Source organism: Candoia aspera, chromosome 5, assembly GCF_035149785.1.
Source record: "Candoia aspera isolate rCanAsp1 chromosome 5, rCanAsp1.hap2, whole genome shotgun sequence".
Classification (NCBI taxonomy): domain Eukaryota; kingdom Metazoa; phylum Chordata; class Lepidosauria; order Squamata; family Boidae; genus Candoia; species Candoia aspera.
In genome coordinates, this window is record NC_086157.1 from 61007594 (window position 1) to 61027348 (window position 19755).

The 19755-nt window shown below is 35.4% G+C and overlaps 1 protein-coding gene across 4 annotated transcripts in view; it reads right to left on the reverse strand.

The window, feature by feature from the left end:
* TTC3 (tetratricopeptide repeat domain 3) overlaps positions 1–19755 on the reverse strand; it is a 79756-nt gene that overhangs the window by 20075 nt on the left and 39926 nt on the right. For all 4 annotated transcript variants that reach the window (XM_063305364.1, XM_063305365.1, XM_063305366.1 and 1 more), the window contains exons 22-37: positions 17240–17359; positions 17005–17106; positions 16328–16420; positions 15314–15375; positions 13972–14108; positions 13546–13863; positions 12100–12369; positions 11138–11184; positions 9352–9405; positions 8212–8288; positions 7209–7361; positions 5132–6035; positions 2269–2334; positions 1668–1817; positions 1041–1180; positions 68–136 (exon numbers count right to left, since the gene is read on the reverse strand). In XM_063305364.1, the coding sequence (XP_063161434.1) occupies positions 68–136; positions 1041–1180; positions 1668–1817; positions 2269–2334; positions 5132–6035; positions 7209–7361; positions 8212–8288; positions 9352–9405; positions 11138–11184; positions 12100–12369; positions 13546–13863; positions 13972–14108; positions 15314–15375; positions 16328–16420; positions 17005–17106; positions 17240–17359 (2762 nt within the window). The remainder of the gene's footprint in view (positions 1–67; positions 137–1040; positions 1181–1667; positions 1818–2268; positions 2335–5131; positions 6036–7208; positions 7362–8211; positions 8289–9351; positions 9406–11137; positions 11185–12099; positions 12370–13545; positions 13864–13971; positions 14109–15313; positions 15376–16327; positions 16421–17004; positions 17107–17239; positions 17360–19755) is intronic.

Sequence of the window (19755 nt, forward strand, 5' to 3'; positions counted from 1 at the left end):
CAAACGATTTGTGAAAGCTTTTAAAGTCTAGTTGAAGATTAATTAAATAAAGCAAATTTAAGCCTACCTGATCTCCAGAAATTCATCCAAATATGCTTTGTACTGTTTATCCTTCTCATCAATATTTCTCATATATCTGTTTTATTACATAGATACGTTTTAGGAACAAGCAATATTATAGCATATAGATATCGAATACAATGTTTCTTAACTGTATTACAGTATTCAGTTTTTTCCCCCCTTTCTGTCAATACTCAGCATTAGATAACCAGATTATGCCATAAGCCATATAAGAAAATACTGAGATCAGAACTGTATCATAGACAGAGTAATATTCAATTATATGAATTATGTATGATAGCCAGCATTTTATCGCTTGCTGGGGAAAGTTTTTACAAAAATTACAAAATCATTACTTTAGCCAATTGTTCTGCAGGCTGAGTGGCAGGTAGTATTCAGTATAGATTGCTATCACAACTAACTTTTATAGTCCTAGGATAAAAATATGAAGAAGCAAGGAGTTTTTTTTCAAGTTTTCATTATTGTGCATGATAGAGCATTTAAAATGTCTGTTTTTGTTCTGCAGGAATATAGTATCTCTAAAGTAGTTTGAGAACCAGTTTGGTGTAGTGTTGAAGCTACTGGCCTAGAAACCAGGAGAATGTGAATTCTAGGCCTCCCTTAGGCATGAAAGCTGGCTGGATGATTTTGGGCCAGTCACTCTCCGCCCAGCCACAGGGTTGCTGTGGTGGGGAAAATAGGTGGCAGGAGTATTAGGTATGTTTGCCACTTTGAGTTGAGCAAATATGTATGTATGCATGGCGGGATAAAAATCTAGTGGTGATGGTGATGATTTAGTCTGAAGGCAAGTTTTGAATGGAATTGTTTTTCTCTGAGGTTGAATAAAAACCATTTTATTTTTTGTGTAACCCTCTAATATAATATTCAGAAACAAACTAAAATATGCACAAATATGCAGATTTGAAGTCCATACACTCTCTCACCACCTAAATGTGTTTTAATTTTCAGAATAAACTTACATTTCATTGGTTTCTACTAGCTTCCTGACTTTATTTTTCCCTGCTTTTAATCCCTCTTGATTTTCTTTTTTTTCTTGTTGCCATTTTTTAAAGTTCACTTCTGAATCTTGATGGAACCAATCCAATTCTCTCTTGCTAAGCTATAAAACAAAATACATTTATTTAAAAAAAACAACGCTTAATACAGTACTATCTTAAAACAAGACATCCAAGTTCGAATTACAAAAATAGTGTTTACGTATTATTTGGAAAACCTTTTAAAAAACATTGATGAGTAAAATTATTAATGTACATCCGAAAGGAAAAAAATGTTGCCTAAGCTAGGTGCTGTAGCTAAAGTTTCTATTACCCTGAGTATCAGCTACTTTAAGAGCTTTTTTAGATAGTTTTGCTATGCAGTAAAGTGACTCTCTTTAGTCTTCCATGTTGCAGTGAAAAATGCTTTAAAATAATCTCATTTCAAATACAGATTGAATTATAATGGTAAAGATTTTCTTAGCAAAAGATTAAAAAGCTATGAAATACAGCTAGCCATACGATTGTATGAACAATAATAGTTACAACCATGTTGATGGCCAGATTTCCTTCCCTTTATATTTGTAATTGCTAATGATGGAAAAGAATTACTTTGTTTCCTTCAACAAGTAGATATAACTCCTCCTCTAAAATACTGGTTTCTTTGGAGCTTCGACATTTAAGTTGTTCATATTTTTCATTTGCTTCTTTAAGTTGTTCTTGTAGTACATGATGTTCTTTCTCCATACGTAACATATCTCCCTGCAAAATATGAGTATTACAACCTACATTTCTACAACGCTTCAGTCAGTCTACATAACCATAAAAACAGCAATAACTAATTTAAGATTATAACTGCTGCCATAGATAAAAATTTAAACATTCTTTTATCTACACATTTTCATTTAAAAAATAACCTGATAATTTAAAAGCCATGTTAAAGAAATACCAGTTCCTGCTACAAACATCTGATTTCCTCTCCCACCATAAAACAGGAACTTATATAGTAAGCCAGCATTTAATGTCATCTTACAAATTATACACATTCATCCAAATTTGAAAGCCAACCAAACAAATGTACTAAGTACTGGCAATTTCAGTTAGGAAGTTTAAAACAACATTTTCTTTATTATTACAGCAGCTTCAATACTGAGTTACATTTTGTTCCTTCACCCTCCCTGGGCTCACTCTATATATCTGATAGTTTACTTACTTGTTGGGTTTCATAAGGATGAAAAGGTGAAGTATTAACTCCCACATCTGCTAGTTCCTGATCTACCTACAATGTAAAGTCCCAAAAAATACTTTCAAAGAGTATGTACATTTATTATGATCTTCATTATGGAACATATTCAGAACTTTAAAGTATGACAGTACTAGAAAAAAACAGCATAAAGGTAAGCAACTGTGTGACACACACAATAGTTCTCATATTTACAAAGGAGAAGGAGCTGACAGATTATTGAAACATAGTAATTTAAAAAGATGTCACTTGGCCTTAAAGGTAGTACTCGCTTAACAACCCTGAGACCAGAATTTCCACTGCTAAGTGATATGGTTGTTAGGCAAAACATCACATGACTGCATTGCTTAGTGATGGCAGTTTTGGTAGTCCCAGTTGCAGCTGTTAGGCCAGGACCGTGCTGTCCTTAGGCGAGGTCCTCACACTTCTCCTGCCCTATCACACTCAACTCTGCTTCAAAGTCCATCCCACGCCTATCTCCCCCCCGCCCGATCTCTGTCCTTTTGGCTGCCCTGCACTCCACTGCCCCTGCTGGCCTGATGTGGTGGATTTCGAAGCTGCCACTGGTTCTCAGGAAGGAGGGAGTGCATTCCAACTTTGTTTGGAGAGCCTTGGCAGGGGGAGACAGAGAGAGCCAGAGTAGCCCCACTCTAGAGTCTCCCAGGTTATTTTCCCTTAGGTTAGTTAGGATAGATATAGTCTGGCAAGATTCTGTCTGTACGGTGAGAGCAATAAAGAACTGGAGTTTTGAATGCACTGACTCGTCGTCGTTCTTGAGCTGGGCCTACACCTGCCTTCCTGAGGCCTTGCAAGGCTTCATAGCTGCGTGTGGCCAGTAGCTGCCTTCTGAAGGGCCAGGCCAGGTGCTCCTTGTCAGCAGCAGGAGGAAGAAGATGCCAAAGGTTAGCTGGGGGGGAAGAGCTCTGGATGGCGGGGGCAGCGGAGCTCAGGGTGGCAGGGGTGCAGAGTGGTGCGCAGGGCAGCGGGAGTACAAGGCAGAGTGCAGGGTGGCAGGGGCGGTGGAGAGTAGGACAGCCAAAAGGGCAGGGATGGGAAGGACAGGCGGGAGGAGTTGAAGTGCATCCTGCAGTCATAAATGTGGGCAGGCTGCCAAGAGCCTGAATTTTGATCACATGACCACTGAATGTTTTTTATCTATTAGCATAGATTGTTTATTTTGTTTGCTATTTTTTAAAAAAAAATGCATATAATGATCCTATAATACCTAACAAGAGTACCCTAACAAGAATCCTCCGGATATCCAAAGGCAACAAATGAGACATTGACATTGTACTCTAATTAGGGATGTACAAAACTTTCTATGCATGGAACAACCAATTTGGGGTGGTCTGTACCCAGACCAAAATGCACATATTTCATCCAGACACAATTTCAAAACATGTTGAAGACAGGAGAGCCAGTTTGGTCTATTGGTTAAGGTGCTGGGCTAGAAACCAGGAGACTGAGAGTTCTAGTCCCACCTTAGGCATGAGAGCTGGCTGGGTGACCTTGGTCCAGTCACTCTCTCTCAGCCCAACCTACCTCACAGGGTTGCTGTTGTGGGGAAAACAGGAGGCAGGAGTATTAGATATGCTCGCCACCTTATTTATAAAAATAATAAAAGTGGGATAAAAATTAAATAAATAAATAAAATGTTTAGGCATGGACCCAAAACATGAGTTCTAGCAGAGGTTTTCCAAAGTGGAAGACAGTGGGAAAAATGCATCCTCATTTGGTATTGGGAATACTAGAAAGGTACTGGGAGGGATGGGCAGATTTGGTAAGCCATGTCTGAATTCAAATGTACTGGCCATGGCTAAGGGAGATAAGGGAAAGGCGGGTGCTGGGAAGGTTGTGGGAAGGCCTAGCACTGAGGCCATGGGGCAGAGGAGGAGGAGGAAGAAGCTATTCATCCCAGAATAACCCCTACTGAATTTGAGTCAAACCTAAGAAATTCTAGGCCACTGAGAACTATTAGGTTGAACTTCCATGATGCAGTTGTTATTTTAAGCCCAAAACATGTTTACTGTTTTGGGAACATTTTGATTATAATATAGAGCAGTAGAGAAGTCAGCCAGAACCCTAAGCTCACGCCTTAGTCAAAGCAGCTTATATTTTCACTCTAGTTTCACAGTGACCACCAAACACCAGGCCTTCGTACTATGAATATGTTCCTTTTTGTTTATGCCTTCCTGCTGGGCTAGGAACAGAGATTCTTCCCATGGAAGAGAGTGGAAACTCTCTTATGGAAAGAGAGTGGAAACTCTCATTTGAGTTTGAGTTGAAGGCTATGTTCTCTGTGGGGAAATGCATACCAGCAGTGGGCCAAACCAAATATAGGTAAGGCAAATCACATCTTATTGGGATCTTTTTGTGTTCTGTCCTACCACCACTGAGATCTGAGTCATTGCTTGCTGAGGGGGTTTGAAACTGAGAATCAAAGCTTATCTAGACCGCATTTACAAAAATCTATTACTTTAGTTGCACTTGATTTTTCAGTAATTAGGTATATACAGTTAGCTAACTAATACATTTCAGATGTGTCAAAATCAAGTCAATGTCTACCAGTGTGATGTGCAAACCAATCCTTACAGATTCTGTTTTGGCTGAAACCCAAAACAGTTTTGCTTTGTTTCTGTTAAACTACAGCAAGTACTAGAATGGTTTGGCAGAATGTTGGAAACATGACAGTATGCTTCCAGTTTGAAACAAATTATATTTTACCACTGTAGTACTGTACAATATATATGTAGGTGGTCAAAAGCTAGAAAAGGAAGAAAATAAAGTATTAGCTCATTAATATACACAACATAGACTAATGTATTTTTCTCACCTGTATAGCAATCATCCTTGAACGGGGATTGTTTCTTGCTAGAGGTTTATTCTCTGTTTTTGTTTTTGTATCTGTTATTTTGGAAACAGAACTGCATTCAGCATCATTACAACAATGATCCTCAACCTGGTCAGGATTTTCTTTGCAAGCATGAATGTCTGACTTTACTGCTATGCACGGAGTATTCTGAAATGTATGCACTTGATCAGCTGTGGTGAATTTGTCAATGCTATACTTGTTGTGTGTCATTTCTTCTGGATCAGTATCAAGATAAGTATTATAATCTGCATATATGGTTTGTTCAGAAATATCTGGCATAAGTGGCACTTGAGTAAAAACTGGTGATAGTCTCTCATTTGCGTATTCTGAATGAATTTCATTCAGAAATATTGCATGATCTTCAGATACAGCTGGAGACAAAGATAATTTTGCCACAGGCACACTGTCAGTTGTCTGACTAGAAAAGGCATATGAGGAAGCTAAAGGACTAAATGAGGAGTGGCTAGTAGTCACATTTTCTAAAGTATTTGGAGTATAATTAGATATTGGAGTATAAGGCTTATCAATAAAAGGCTTAAATTCCTTAGCAGTTGGGTTTAAACTGGATTTGCTATGGAAATTCTTTTCTTGACAATATAGGCTCTCTGAAAGCTTTTCTTGATTTTTAGTGTTTTCATGAATTCCGGTGAGACCTGCATTTTCCTGCAGTATAGCTGCATGTTTCATCAATCCAATAAGATCATCCATCATAATAAAACGTAGAGATCCCAGGAGAAAAGATTTCAAACCACCAGCATTCTCCACTATCTTACGAGTGTCTGCAGGAAAAAGTTCATATTCCCCAACTAATAGTGGATTATCAATTTCCATGGGACCATGTTCTTCCAAGATTTGAGAAAAGTAGCTGAGAAAGTAATCAAAATATGATTTTAATATCAAAATAAGCATTATAATCTGTATATATACAATCAGATTACTCAGAAGTGTCTAGAACAGATGGCATTTAGGTAAGAAGTAGGTACATTCTCTCATTCTTATATTCTGAAGGAATTGCATTCAGAAATATTGCATGATTTTCAGTTAGATGGAAGCAAAAAATTATTTGCCATAGGCAATGATGCAGCCATAAAGTCAGCTGTTCATTACTGATTTACTTCTTAAGCGCTCACTTTTACAACAATAACACAGTGTGACAATTTTAAGAATTCCAGTTTGAAATGTAAACATCAGAAAATAGACTTTATATAATTTTGTATCAAACACTACAGGGCTTTCCAAATATCACATGCTGTGGGAGAAGTTGGACAATTTTTCCTAATACTATAGCATTGTCTGAATGCATCTCTAAACACCCACACATTTGAATGTATGGCTCCCTTTCAAGTGTTAAAACAAACATGCAGAGATTTTAGGGAAGTAGTCTTCTGGGGCAGCCCCACTTCCCTTTCTGTGTAGCTAGTACACACATGGTGAAAGGGGCATTGTAAACAAAGCTAGATTCTAGAAGCCAATATACTGCAACTTATCCTATAAACACAACTTGCAACTTAAGACAATTAACAAACTTTGTTTTAAATCCAGGTTTGGGGAGCAACAGGTATTTTGATATATTGGTGCCAAGCTAGAACAGGCAAACATAGTCAGGATGAATAACTTTTCTAGCAATTAAAAAAAGAATTTCCAGCAAAAAAAAAAAAAATCTAACATAAACAGGAACTGGATAGGCATAAAGAAAAACAAGGAAAAAAGAGAACCAACTCACAAATGCAGCATACAGGAAATAAAATGCTTCAAAGGATTCCCAATAATATATGATCTCAAAAGCTAACTTCAATTACTGTAGCTATATAGCAGTCCATTGCTCTGCTTTTAAAACCAAGGCACATTTGAAACAGATGCTTGGGAGGCCTCAATAGGAGGTTTAGAAAGGAACCTTTCTCCATAAATTTAGGAATAATACACATTAAACTTTTAACAATTGACAGCTGTTATTCAGTCCAACTTTTTTCCATCTTTTTTGTTTAATAAAGGATGGAGGAAAACTAAAGTCAACTAACAAGAGAAAACAAGAACATACTCATATAAGCTTTCACAAGTTGGATCTGGGAAATTGTCCAAAATTCTCTGATAATTGTTGTTAGAAGAAGCAGTATTATACAATGCTTCAAATAGCATCACTTGTTCATGATCATCTGGAATCCTAAAAGGCTCATGTGGATTCATAAAACTTCTGTCAAGGAAAAAAAAGATAAACTTGAACAGCAGATTATTTCTACTTGAAAAAATAATGTATAATAAACCACTGTATGCCTAACCGTTTATAGTTAAGTTGCTCAATCAGGCCACAACAATGATAATTCTAACTATGAGAAAATGAACTCAGGCCAACAGTTCATTAAATTGGTGTTAAACTAATCTTAACTCCAATTTACAATTACATATATTATAAGCACTAACCAGGAAAGACACGCGCATCTTACAATTTCTATGATGGAATGAAACACTTTTTTGCATGTACTTTTACAAACTTACTATAACAGAGATTAATCAGGATTCTTTCACAACACTTGTGTGGGATGCTGATGGAGTTGAGTCTTGTATATTCTCTAAAGGATTTCTTCAAGTTACAAAGAGAATTAAGAAATAATGATTTAACTGTATTTTCTGGTGCTCCTCCAACAGTGAAGGACTCTTCGATCCAGCACAAATTTCCCTTAACAAAATAGGAAAGGGAGCAATATTTTGCTGATCCCCCTCCCTTATCCATTATTCTCTATTCAATTCCTAAGAGGTTTCCAAAAGGAAGCAGGAGATCAGCAAAACCTGCCTCTTATCTTTTTCTTCTGAGGGAAGCTTCTGCTTATCGAAGAGCTTTTCATTGTCAAAGGGGAACAAATGGACATAAAATATGACTATTTTGAGCCAGAAATGTATCTGTCTATCTGGCATGGCACTGCATATTTTAAATGCTTTAAAGAAAAGTTATGAGCATGTACATAATTCCCACAAAGAAAAGAATTTATCTGAATTTAATTGAGGCTAGATTTTTTATGAGTGCATTTTCATGCAGTACAACTTACAATGTATTTTCTTCAGAAAATATATTGTCTTCTTCTTGAGTTACTGTACCAACTCCACCAGACACAACTAAAATAGCCTAAATTAAGAACATAGAAATTTGTTTAAAAAGTAAGAATGAAGCAAATTAGAATTAGAATTGAATAGGTTTACATGCATACTGCAGATACCTTTTAACACATGAGCTAGAAACTAAATAGGAACATTCTATATTCCCAAAATTGGTCAAAATTTATTCCTTAAAACTAGATATACATTTTAAGAAATGCATATGCCAATTGTTGTCCCCTTTGCATTAAACTCTGATGTTATTTACAGCTGGATCCAGACTCACTTGAACTTGGAGAATGTGGAAGCAAAAAGGGCTCAAGTCTTAATGACTGTTATGGGGACTACTTTTAGCTAAGTCTTCAGATATAATCCGAATGTTATTTATTGAAGAATAAAATCCAATTAGGATTGCTTTGTTTTGATCCAGCCAGGACTTTGTCAACATTGTTTATCAAATAAATTATGACTTAAGCATTGGTGCCCTATGAAGTAGACTGTAAAATTATATAATCTAATACACCAATGTTACATTAACTCAAGGCTTTTTTTTCAAGAAATTAACATGATTACCCTTCTGAGTATGATCCTTTTTTGTTGATAGATGTTTTTGTGCACTTTTATAAGTCTCATTAACTTATTGGTGTTTAAGTTATGCACATTAACTTCCATTTCAATTAGAATTTAAAATTCTTTAAAAGCCAAAACAACTTTCTAACCAGGTAGAAGTGCCCCTTTAAGATGATACCTTTTGCCAACATTCTGGTAGTATCTAGAGTAAAAGTATTAATTTTTGTCTCTGAAACTATTATTCTGTTACACATATTTTTAAAATAAATACATTAATAGTGAGTTTTTAATTAGCTGGGTTTCTTCCTTATATTCTTAAAACCCTAAACAGCCAAAGAATTGAGTTTCCCCATATGATCAAAGCTATAAAATGTTGGAAGAATGGAAAGGATACATTGTTTTTGAAACACAACACAAAACAAAACATACAAAAATGGTCTTCAACCAGAAAGAAATTTAAAGCAAGGAAAGTAAATGGTTATTTGCTAGATTCAGTATCATTGGTACATTTTAAAATTATATACCTTGGATTCTTTTGTCTTTTTTCGGTTTTTGTTTTTAACTTTGATAACATTATTCTAGAAGAAAAAAGAAATCAAATGTTTAGCATTAACCCTGTCTCACCAATACTTTACAGGAAAAAATACTGCTCTTTTTTCAGGCTAATAGTTATTTTTTAAAAATTGGGAACTGTTTGTTTTCTATTCTATTACATTACAGGCTTCAGTACTGAACAATACTGAAAAAAAGCCAGTGATCACTGATGATGTCAAAACATTGCAATTACGTATGAGAAATAAACAGATCCGGTATACTGGCTCTTTATCAATTGTATAAGTAAGAAAACAGCAACCCTGAATATAGATGAATTGTGCTAAGTCAGGCCAAAGACCAAACTTCTTTAGCATTCCATTCCTAGAGTGGCCCACCAAATGCTCTTTGACTCGCATAAGGCAGACACAAGTGCATTAGCATCTTTCCTCCTTTCTAATTTATTACATCTAGGATAAAACTGAAAATATTTCAAACAACTCTCAATGTATAACGAGCATCCCAAACAGAAATCAATTTGCTAAATGCTGAAATACAAATTTCAGGAAACATTGTTTTCACCAAAACTTAACAAAATTAAATCCAAGTTTACACTGCAAAGCCCAAATCAGAGAGAAATATCTAGTTCACATAACCAGTACCATGACAGGTAAAATATATTGTTCTTTTACATTTTAAAAAAAATCTGCTAGCTATATAGCATTGCAAATACTGTTGAAGCTTAGTGAAATAACAGTACATTATATAATTTCTGCCTCTACCAAATTAAGTACAAATATAACATTTCCTAATTTCTTACAATAGATAGCCTTCCTCCTAAATTCATGCTCATTCCTTTTCAGTATTAAGCCTTATCCTGTACACATGGTGCTTCATGATTCTATTCTACCAATGAAAACAGGAATGAGGCTACATCTCTTGGCCCTATCTCTGACACAGCATGTGCTGGTAGGGCTTAAATATATTGTGGGATGGAGAATCAAATCCAGCCCATAGGCTGGATTCCCCTTCTGCAGATCTTTTTTCTCATGCAGCAGGAAACAATCAGTCCCTGAATCCTCCTGCACAAAGGGAGCAGGACCTTTGCCTGGGATGCATGCAGAAGACTTTATGAGTTGCTTCTGGCCAGGAATTGGAGACTTCCCATCCAATTAAAAGGCTTCCTTTTGCAAATGTCAGGAAGGACATTCCCCATTTCCAAAAGCAACTTTTATATAAAACTTACTATATTTTATAAAGAGTAATGGAAATACTAAGCATAATTCAATTTTAAAACAGGGCTTGAAGCAATTTGAATATCCAGATTACAGCTACCTGTGGTTAGCAGTACTATGGATATAAACATAACACAACTATATAGTAAAAACTACCAAAAGAAATTTTTTTGCAGAAATAATAAGGACTAAAGGAAAAAAAGGCATAATAAAAATGGGATGCTTCTGATATTTTAACTCCGAACACAAGCGGCTATCTCCCATGGTAATGTGTGCCACAGAAAATGTCAAATATTTGAGAAAAAGAGCTATTTTTAATGAATATATGAGTTGCTTTTGACATACTATCACCATGCTTAAATTATATTTAAATAATGTATTTTATTTGCTTTGAAATGTGTTGGTTAATATGGGATTAGCTGTAATGGGGTGAGGGCAATATCTAAAATTAACACTATTTCTTCCAAACCTCTTAGAAAGAATTGTTATTAATGCATTCATGTTTTAATTGCAATGAAGAGATCAACAGAAAAAACAAACTTACTGAAGTAGGTTCAGTATATTCCTTCCTTAACACAATAAAAGGATTATCTATTTAAAAAATAAATTGCATTTATTGTAAGAAAAATACACAAAAAAACACAGGACATTGTAAATTATTCTTTAAAATGATCTAAATCCCAGGACCTACTCCAGAGTTCAACACATGCTTTTCAATCAGTATTCAATAGTTGTTCAAATAAGTGAATTAAATAGAAATAATAATTTCAGCACAATATGCAAAATGGGCCTAAAGACAAAATTCTTCATGCCTATGACTACAGAAATCAACACACCAACAGACCTCCCATTACATACCCAACAAACTAATTAACAACCAAATACTAGTCAAGGGTATAACCAAAATAAACTTCCATCCTGTCCTCATCAAAGTAGTGTTGGGATTTTACATATCCAACATTATCCATACACAGCCACAAGTATGGAATTTGCCTACAGTTTACCTAATCTCTATACCTTCATTACAATCTACCCCTCACCCAAACTATAACTACTTGTAATGGTATGCAGGAATGACCCTGGGAGGAAAAGCCACAGCCTAGACAACAGTCTGATGAATGAAATGTGAGCCCGAAAGAGGAGGGGTGGTGAAAGCATCTCAGAAGGGAGCCTCCCTGGTTTTCAGGAGAGTAAAAGTGAGGGATGGGAGGGATACTTTTAGACTTGCAAGATACTGTTAAAGTAACCTTACAATAAAGATAGAGCTAGTACTCCTGGGTATACTTCTTGTCTACCTTGGACTACCTCGCAAGGCTGACACTATCTGAAAAATCAGCTAGTCCTTTCTGCCAAGTTATTTCTGGGGATTTCTGTTGGGTGACAAATATAAATACACCTCCATGAACTGTGATTACATTTCAGAGAGTAACTTTTATGTATTATTCAAATTTTGTTACCGCCCATCTCCCCCAGAAGAGGGACTCTTCCTTATCCTTTCATACTTACCCAGGTTATCAAAATAGTCATCTAAACATTTATGAAGAAATGGGAAACACTGTCTGTTTTCTTCTAAAAGCCACAGTAAACAGCGAATTTCCATTAAGGAGAACTCTTCTAAGTATTTTAGCATTTCAGTCGTATCTTTAGATATGCAGGTGAATGTCCTGCTGAGTTTAATACCATATTTCTCATTCCAGAGGACTGTTACTGAACTAAAATCAAGCTGCAGAAAGTAAGTCCCATATTCCAAGAGAAAAATTTTGGTAGCTTTTAAACCTGCAAAATAATTGTAATAGTAACAATAACAGCAGCAGTAGCACTAGTAAGACTCACGTGAAGATTATCATTTACCCTCTGGGTGGCATTTATAATAACTTTACACACACACACACACAAGAATATTATATTATTATTGTTGTATTAGTATTATATTTTATTTTTGTGCCACTCTTCCTCCCAAAGCAGCTCATAGACATGTAGAAAGTAATAAAAATCTTCAATTAAAAAAACCCGTTTGAAATAGAACTTGCCTACTGATGGAGATACGTGTCCTATTCTACAAAGTAAATAAAGTAACTTTAATCTACGTATAGTTTCTAGAAACATACTGGTTTAAGCCTAGGCATATTAGAAGTGGCATAGATATTAAAGGAGAAGCAAAACCAGCAGAATAAAACAAATGCGACAATTTGCATCTAGCTCTGGATACTGCATTGCCCTGAAAAATTAAAAATCTATATAGAACACTATTCTTAAAGCTATTAAAAACATACCACTGTAAGTGGCATATTATGATGAACAAATTAGAAAGAAATTCTGGCAAGAAAAATTTGGCAGCCAAGATACATTCCAGTCCCCCAAAAGATTGGATGTGACTGGTTTTAAGGGACTGTTTCCTTTTGATAAGACTGTAGTTATGACATGCATAATTACACCTGTTTTAGGATATACTTTATTTTCATCAGATGTAATAAATGTACGTATTTACCCTAGATCACTACAATATTAGGCCTTTGAAAGCATTTAAGAGTGACTTCACACAGCACATTAGTGTGTGAAGCTCCTTTCTTTGAAGCTCTCCAGCGGTTGCTCACTCAGGTGCTTTGACTGCTGCACTGGCTTATCTCTGCATGCATGTCCATGCAATGGGCCCTTCACTTTGCTGCAGGTCTCAGTACAGAGTACTACCGTGTTGCCCACTGAGGGCACACCTTTCCAAGATTCATACAGCTTTTTCTTTCTATATTTAAATAATAACCTTAACTTTAATTAAGAATAAAGCATAAGGTAATTTGCAGATCAGAATGAGTAAGAATAGTTCCAAGTAAGCAACAGCTAAGTCTCTTCTCTAAGATAAACAAACCTTGTTCATAAATTCCAAGTTATAGTCCTAGAATGGAACAAAACGACTGTGTTCAAATTATTACATGAGTATAGAAAACGTGACCATACCATTGTTATCAAGATGTTTCATCCAGTCTTGTAGCTTAGGATCCACTTCTTCAAGTTCACTTAGAACATGTACAAAAATTCTTGTCTTCACTCTATCGTTTTTAGCAATTAAAAAGCTTATGAGCTGGTCCATTACTTCAGCTGATGATAGACAACTTGCTGAAAAGAGTGCATAATCCTCTTCACTAAGTACCCACCATGAAACTAATTCAGTCAAAAGTTTGAAGACATCTCGTACACCACCTTGTATATTCGCTGCATACCGTCCAATAAGTTGCAGGACTGTATCCCCAGTAAAAAAATTCTGCGGAATATTGCCTAAGATAAAACAAATGCTGTGATGGCCAGATTTCTGGTGATATAAACAGGACATCAATACATAGAGAAATGAAGATATTCTCAAAAGATAGATCTATATCCAGTTACCTTTATGGCTATCATCTTTCGCCACAGTGTTGGTTCTGTGAAATACTTCTGCAAGTTCTGTTAAGGATAAGGATACTGCCTCTTTTATAAATTTTCTTCTTAATTTTTTCTCCTGTTTTACTTGTAACTTCCTAAAACTGATGCAAAGAATTAAGATTAAGCCTTACAAGACATTTAAAAATACATGTATATAATTCACCACTGAAAGGGCAAAACCATCAATGCTTGAGGTACTGATGAGATTTTATGCCCAGTTCCTATTTGACAAAAGCAAAGAGGAGCTAGCCAATGAGCTATGTGAGTATAACGGGCATTTGGACAGCTCTCAATGAAGAGGAAATTCAGGAGTGCTGTGACAATCAGATAAAATAATCTTTAAATACTAAAATATGTCACCATTTTTAAAAGGTACATGAACTTTAGTATCCTGGGTAATTGTCTGTAGCCTAATATGGTTAATGCAGACATTTAAGATTTACACTATGAATAAAAGTAAGTTTAATGAAATGACACATAAGATTCCAAAAATATTAGGTACAACTACAATGGCATAATTCCCACAAAGCTCTATTACATTCAACAGAATTACACACGGCTACATAATTCTAAGGGGACGCGGTGGCGCTGCGGGTTAAACCTCTGAGCTGCTGAGCTTGCCGATCGGAAGGTCGGCAGTTCGAATCCGCGTGACGGGGTGAGCTCCCGTTGCTAGTCCCAGCTCCTGCCAACCTAGCAGTTCGAAAACATGCAAATGTGAGTAGATTAATAGGTACCGCTTCGGCGGGCAGGTAACGGTGTTCCGTGTAGTCATGCCAGCCACATGACCACGGAAGTGTCTATGGACAAATGCCGGCTCTTCGGCTTTGAAACGGAGATGAGCACCGCCCCCTAGAGTCAGACACGGCTGGACTTAATGTCAAGGGAAACCTTTACCTTTACCTTACATAATTCTACATTCTATGTTAATAATCATTAATAAAAGCCACAAATTTGTATGAGCGCTGATTGTACTTACAGTACTAGGTCCCATTCAAAACCAATATTCTTTTCCAAATGAAAATCCAATTAAAAATTTAAAGTTGATAAATGCTGATTTGTACAGTGTTTAGAAACTTTTGAACATTATTTGTCATTACCTCAAAGTGACTTAGAGAAGCCCTATTAACCTTGATAGGTCACTCATGGCCGGAGGATAAGCGATCCAGTTGCCCCAAATATTCTATCAACAATATCTTTGTGTATCCCATTGTAAGAAATAGCATTTTTCAGTTACTAGATACCTTTTCTTATTGGGGATATGTTGCTCTGAAAACTTTGTTACTTCGAGAGTTTGGAAACTTACCTTGAGCATTTCTGCTTCAGAACAGGCCTTGGAGGACTCTTGGTTGTTATTTTATGTTCAAACTAGGGAAGCAAAAAATGTCAGCTTCAAATATCCCTTTTCCTTAATACTATTTTATTACAGTTGTTAAAATGAAGGAGATGCTGATTTGCTATTAGATTAATTCATATTAGTATGCTTTACTAAGACCACAAATTTTATTTAATCATAGATTATACATTATTTTATTCAACGTTAGAATATAGTTATTCAGCATAGATTCTTTTCAACTAAATCAATTTTCAGTATTATCAGTGTTCTTCATCCCATCCATCAATTTTTATTGACTATCAAAATCAGGTGAAAAATATTGTTATACAGGTGGCCTTCATTAATGATGGTCTTGTTATTGGTGGTTTTGCTTCTCTGCAGTTGGAAAATACACACCAGGCTTGTTATCCATATCAGCAGTTTTGATCAGTGGTTTTGTTCATTTGAAATAGGGTGTGTGTGTGTGTGTGTGTGTGTTTTACACATGTACAAAAGGGTGGATAGGCATCTGCACGTGTATGAAGTACTTTTTTCAAGATCTCATTATCCAATGGAATGGTACTCAGACAAATAACAAGATCCACCTGTATAATTTTTCAGCAACAACCTAAGTTTTCTTAACTACTCTTTCCAAAGAAGAGCTAGGTTGAGGTCTAACGCCACAGACTGCTACTCTCTGAACCGTAATTAAGAGATTAGGGGCAAACTACAAGCTCATGTATTTCTTCTTCTCTACTGCTTCTCTATTCAGCATGAATTCCCCAATGCCTTGGTTGCTAACAGGAAATAAGAATTTACTCTGGAGAAAGCAGGAGAACTAGGAAATGTACAGTCTTTTGTCCTCTTATTCACAACTGGTACAACGAGCACATATAATTAAGTTGATCCAAAATTCTTGTCTGCAGCAAAATAGTATCTTAGCATTTTGATTCCACTGAAAGAAAGCAAAATTATTTTTTTAAATGAACATTTATCAATACTTACCTCACATTTCACAATACCAGACGAACTGAAGACAATGATTTTAGAAATAAGGCCTCTACAATCTGGAGTGAAACACATCTCTTGAAGAATATCCTGTGGATGTTAGCAGAAAATGTATCTGTGGACAGGATTTTACTGCAAGGTTTATGGAATTTACATACTATCTTTGAATTTATGCCAAATTTAAGCACTGTATAAATGACATACAGATACAATATTATTTTATTATTTTGCTCCTGTTTCCTTTCAAATATTAACACATTTACTACTGCTGAATATTTACTGTATCATGAATGGATCCATACTTTCATCATCATCCTTAGCAACTTAAATTCAAAGACATCATGACCTTAACTGAGTTCAGGGTAGCTAATATTCCTTAGGTTATTTTGCAAATTGCAAACAAAATATAAGGGAACAATGCACAAGAAATAATTCCTTTTCCTGTAACACCGTATTAGCAGTTCATTAGCTTCCCCTTACATTGTTTGAATGGCCTAATGCCTATGTAACCCTGAACCCATGAATTTCCCTTATTATGAGTGAAAGTGTCATGATGATACAGCAAATATTGATCATACAAATGCACATCAAGCATGCTAAACTCATGAAATCTTGTATTCAGTTCAATACAAGATTAAGCAACCTTCACAGAGGACAGAATTTCAAGATGTTACCTTATCATTTTTATCGCAATACATTGTAGCTTTCACTTTTTTCCAACAACTTAAATGAAATTCTACTATACACTGTTCACAGCAGGCAACACGTATAAAACCCTGAAATTTGGAGAAAGAAATGTTAACCCAGCAAAAATATAACTAAAGCATGAATAAGTAGTACTAGAAAAGTAATTATGTTTTGCAAAAGCGTCTCAACAAAGAGACAACATAATTGAAATATAGTATTTACCTTGAAATCTGGGTCACTAAAATATATTTTGATTTTATGTGCTTGGCATTGCTGGTAACGACATACTGCATCTGGTTTGGGAGGAAACTTGCATTCTGCAATACAATCTTCCAATATAACCTATGACCCAGAAAAACCAAAGTTATATACTGTCACTTGTTCTCTGGAGATTTTGTACTGCTAAGTACTGCTAAGCTTCAGAACAACTTTGAAAGACCAAATTCATGGCAAATGAACAAGAGTAACGTCTATACATATCACTCTTAAAAGTCCTAACAAAGTATAACTGCTGAATACCCCATACCATCAAGTAACACATTAAGTGAAAGACTGAATATTTTAATTTGTTTTCAGCACAGAGGGCTTTTTTCCACCAATTGGAAAAACTGTGTCTGATTCTTTCTACTAGTAATTATACTGTCAGTTAAGACAGACTCAAGGTTTTCAGTTGCATCAAAACAATGCAAGATGCTTCTGTACTACAGCAGTAACATGGATATTTTAAGCAGCATTTTCTCAGTAACGTTGTCAACCAAATTAGGTTAAAGACTTAAAGCATCACATTTTTTTTATAATTCTCAACATAACCATCAAGTTCCTAAGCTAATAACTGCTAATTTATTGTGCACAGGTAATCTTTTACAATATATAGGAATGCCCTCTGAGCCCAATTTAAAATGCTGATTTTTTTTTTTTACCTTTAAGCAACTAAATAGTTTGGGTTTATTTGAAGGACTACCTGCACCTGGACAAATATGCCCAGGCTTGAAGATTATCAGAATGCTAACAGATAACAAAGCAAAGACAGAACTACTCATTTGGCACAGTCTTCTTCAACAAAAAGGATGGTCTCCATCAGACTGAAGAAGGATGATTAAAGGATGAGGTTGATAGAACCATGCTCAGGGAATATCTATTGCCCTTGAAAGATCTTAAATCTTCAGGGCCAGATGCACTGCTTTGTACAATGCTTTTTTAAAAAATACTTTTTATTGAGGAGTTTAACAATACTATAAGATAACACCAACTGAAATCAGAAAGAAAAAAGAAAATAGAAAAGAAATACAAAGTGCAAAAAGGAAAAGAAATGAGAAAGAGGAAGGGAAAAGAAAAAGAAATATTTGAAGAAGTGATTTCTGATCTTCCTTGCAACAAGTACAAGCAAATTTAGTATTTCCCCACACTCGATAAGATTATGTACATAATTCACTTCTTCCCATACCACCCCCATCCATTTGCAAATCCAAAAATTATCATTTCTATCCAAGTATCAGTAAAAAGTCCATAAAGGGTTTCCAGAATTTTATAGAAATATTTCTTCTTTTAATCCTGATCAAACAAGTCAACTTTATATTCTTTCTTTTGCTTCTGACAATCTTGATTTTAATTCATCAAGTTGTTGTCATAGGATTGAATCGCCAAACTTTTTTTCTCCCATCTGAAAGATTTTTTCAAGGTTTTAGAAACCCTCTTTTGTAAATCCAGTGGTGAGTCTTTAGCGGGGTCATTTTTCATTTCTTGGCTTTTCATTTGTATTTCCACTATGGCTGTCATCTCTGTCTTATAACTGACAATTTCATTATTTTTTAATGTTTCTACATCAGCTAGAATTTATTTCACCTCTTCATCCTGTCGGTCTATATATTCTTCCATATTATTCTTTTTCACATCTTTCATTTCTTCTTTGGAGTCTTCTTCAAAAAATGCATTTATGGTACATAAATTATTGCTGTCAGTTTAGCTATGTTTCTCTCTCAATTCTTCAAAAATCCTTTGAAATGTCTCATGTGTCATACCTTTGTCTATCATTTTATAGATTTCACTGCTCTTCTTTTGGTTCAAGAAAAAAAGCCAAAGTTTTCTCCCTTTTCTTTGTCCCCTGCCTGGAACTTTAGTCCCCTCTAATGTCCCATTTCTATAATCACAAATTCTCAAGTTACTTTGTTTCTTTATTTTCAAATTTCAACCAATCATGTCTTTCCTAACAGACTAAAAAAATTATGTTCCCACAAAAATGTGTTGTTTATTCAGTTATTGCAAAAGTCCTAATATTCCAAATGCATCTTGTCCCTTAATTCATTTAAAACTTTCTTGAATTAAATTCTTATTTAGCTTTTTGCCACTTCTTTTATATTATTTAAATTCTTTAAGCTGTTAGTTGATTTTTTTTCTCCATTTTAGGATGAAGTTTTACCTACCAGGTACTTTTTCAAACTTGTTGCTTTGAAGACCTCTTTTAACTTTAAATTGTAAATCCAAAAGTGTTTTAAAAGTGATGTTAGGCAAACCCAGTGTCCTTAAAGGCTCTGCTGCATTTGAGAGCTTGATGGCAGTGGCTTCTGGTGGGAATATGGCGGACTGAGTAGCTGTGCCAGTGAGCTCCGTGGAAATTTTTTCAGGCTCAGGCTGGTTCTCTTGTAGCCCAGAGCTTTTTTCCAGATAAAGGAAAAAGCTTGGAATCAACCCATTTGTCCTCCAAACGATAAATTGTACCCAGGAGATCGTGGACGGTGTGC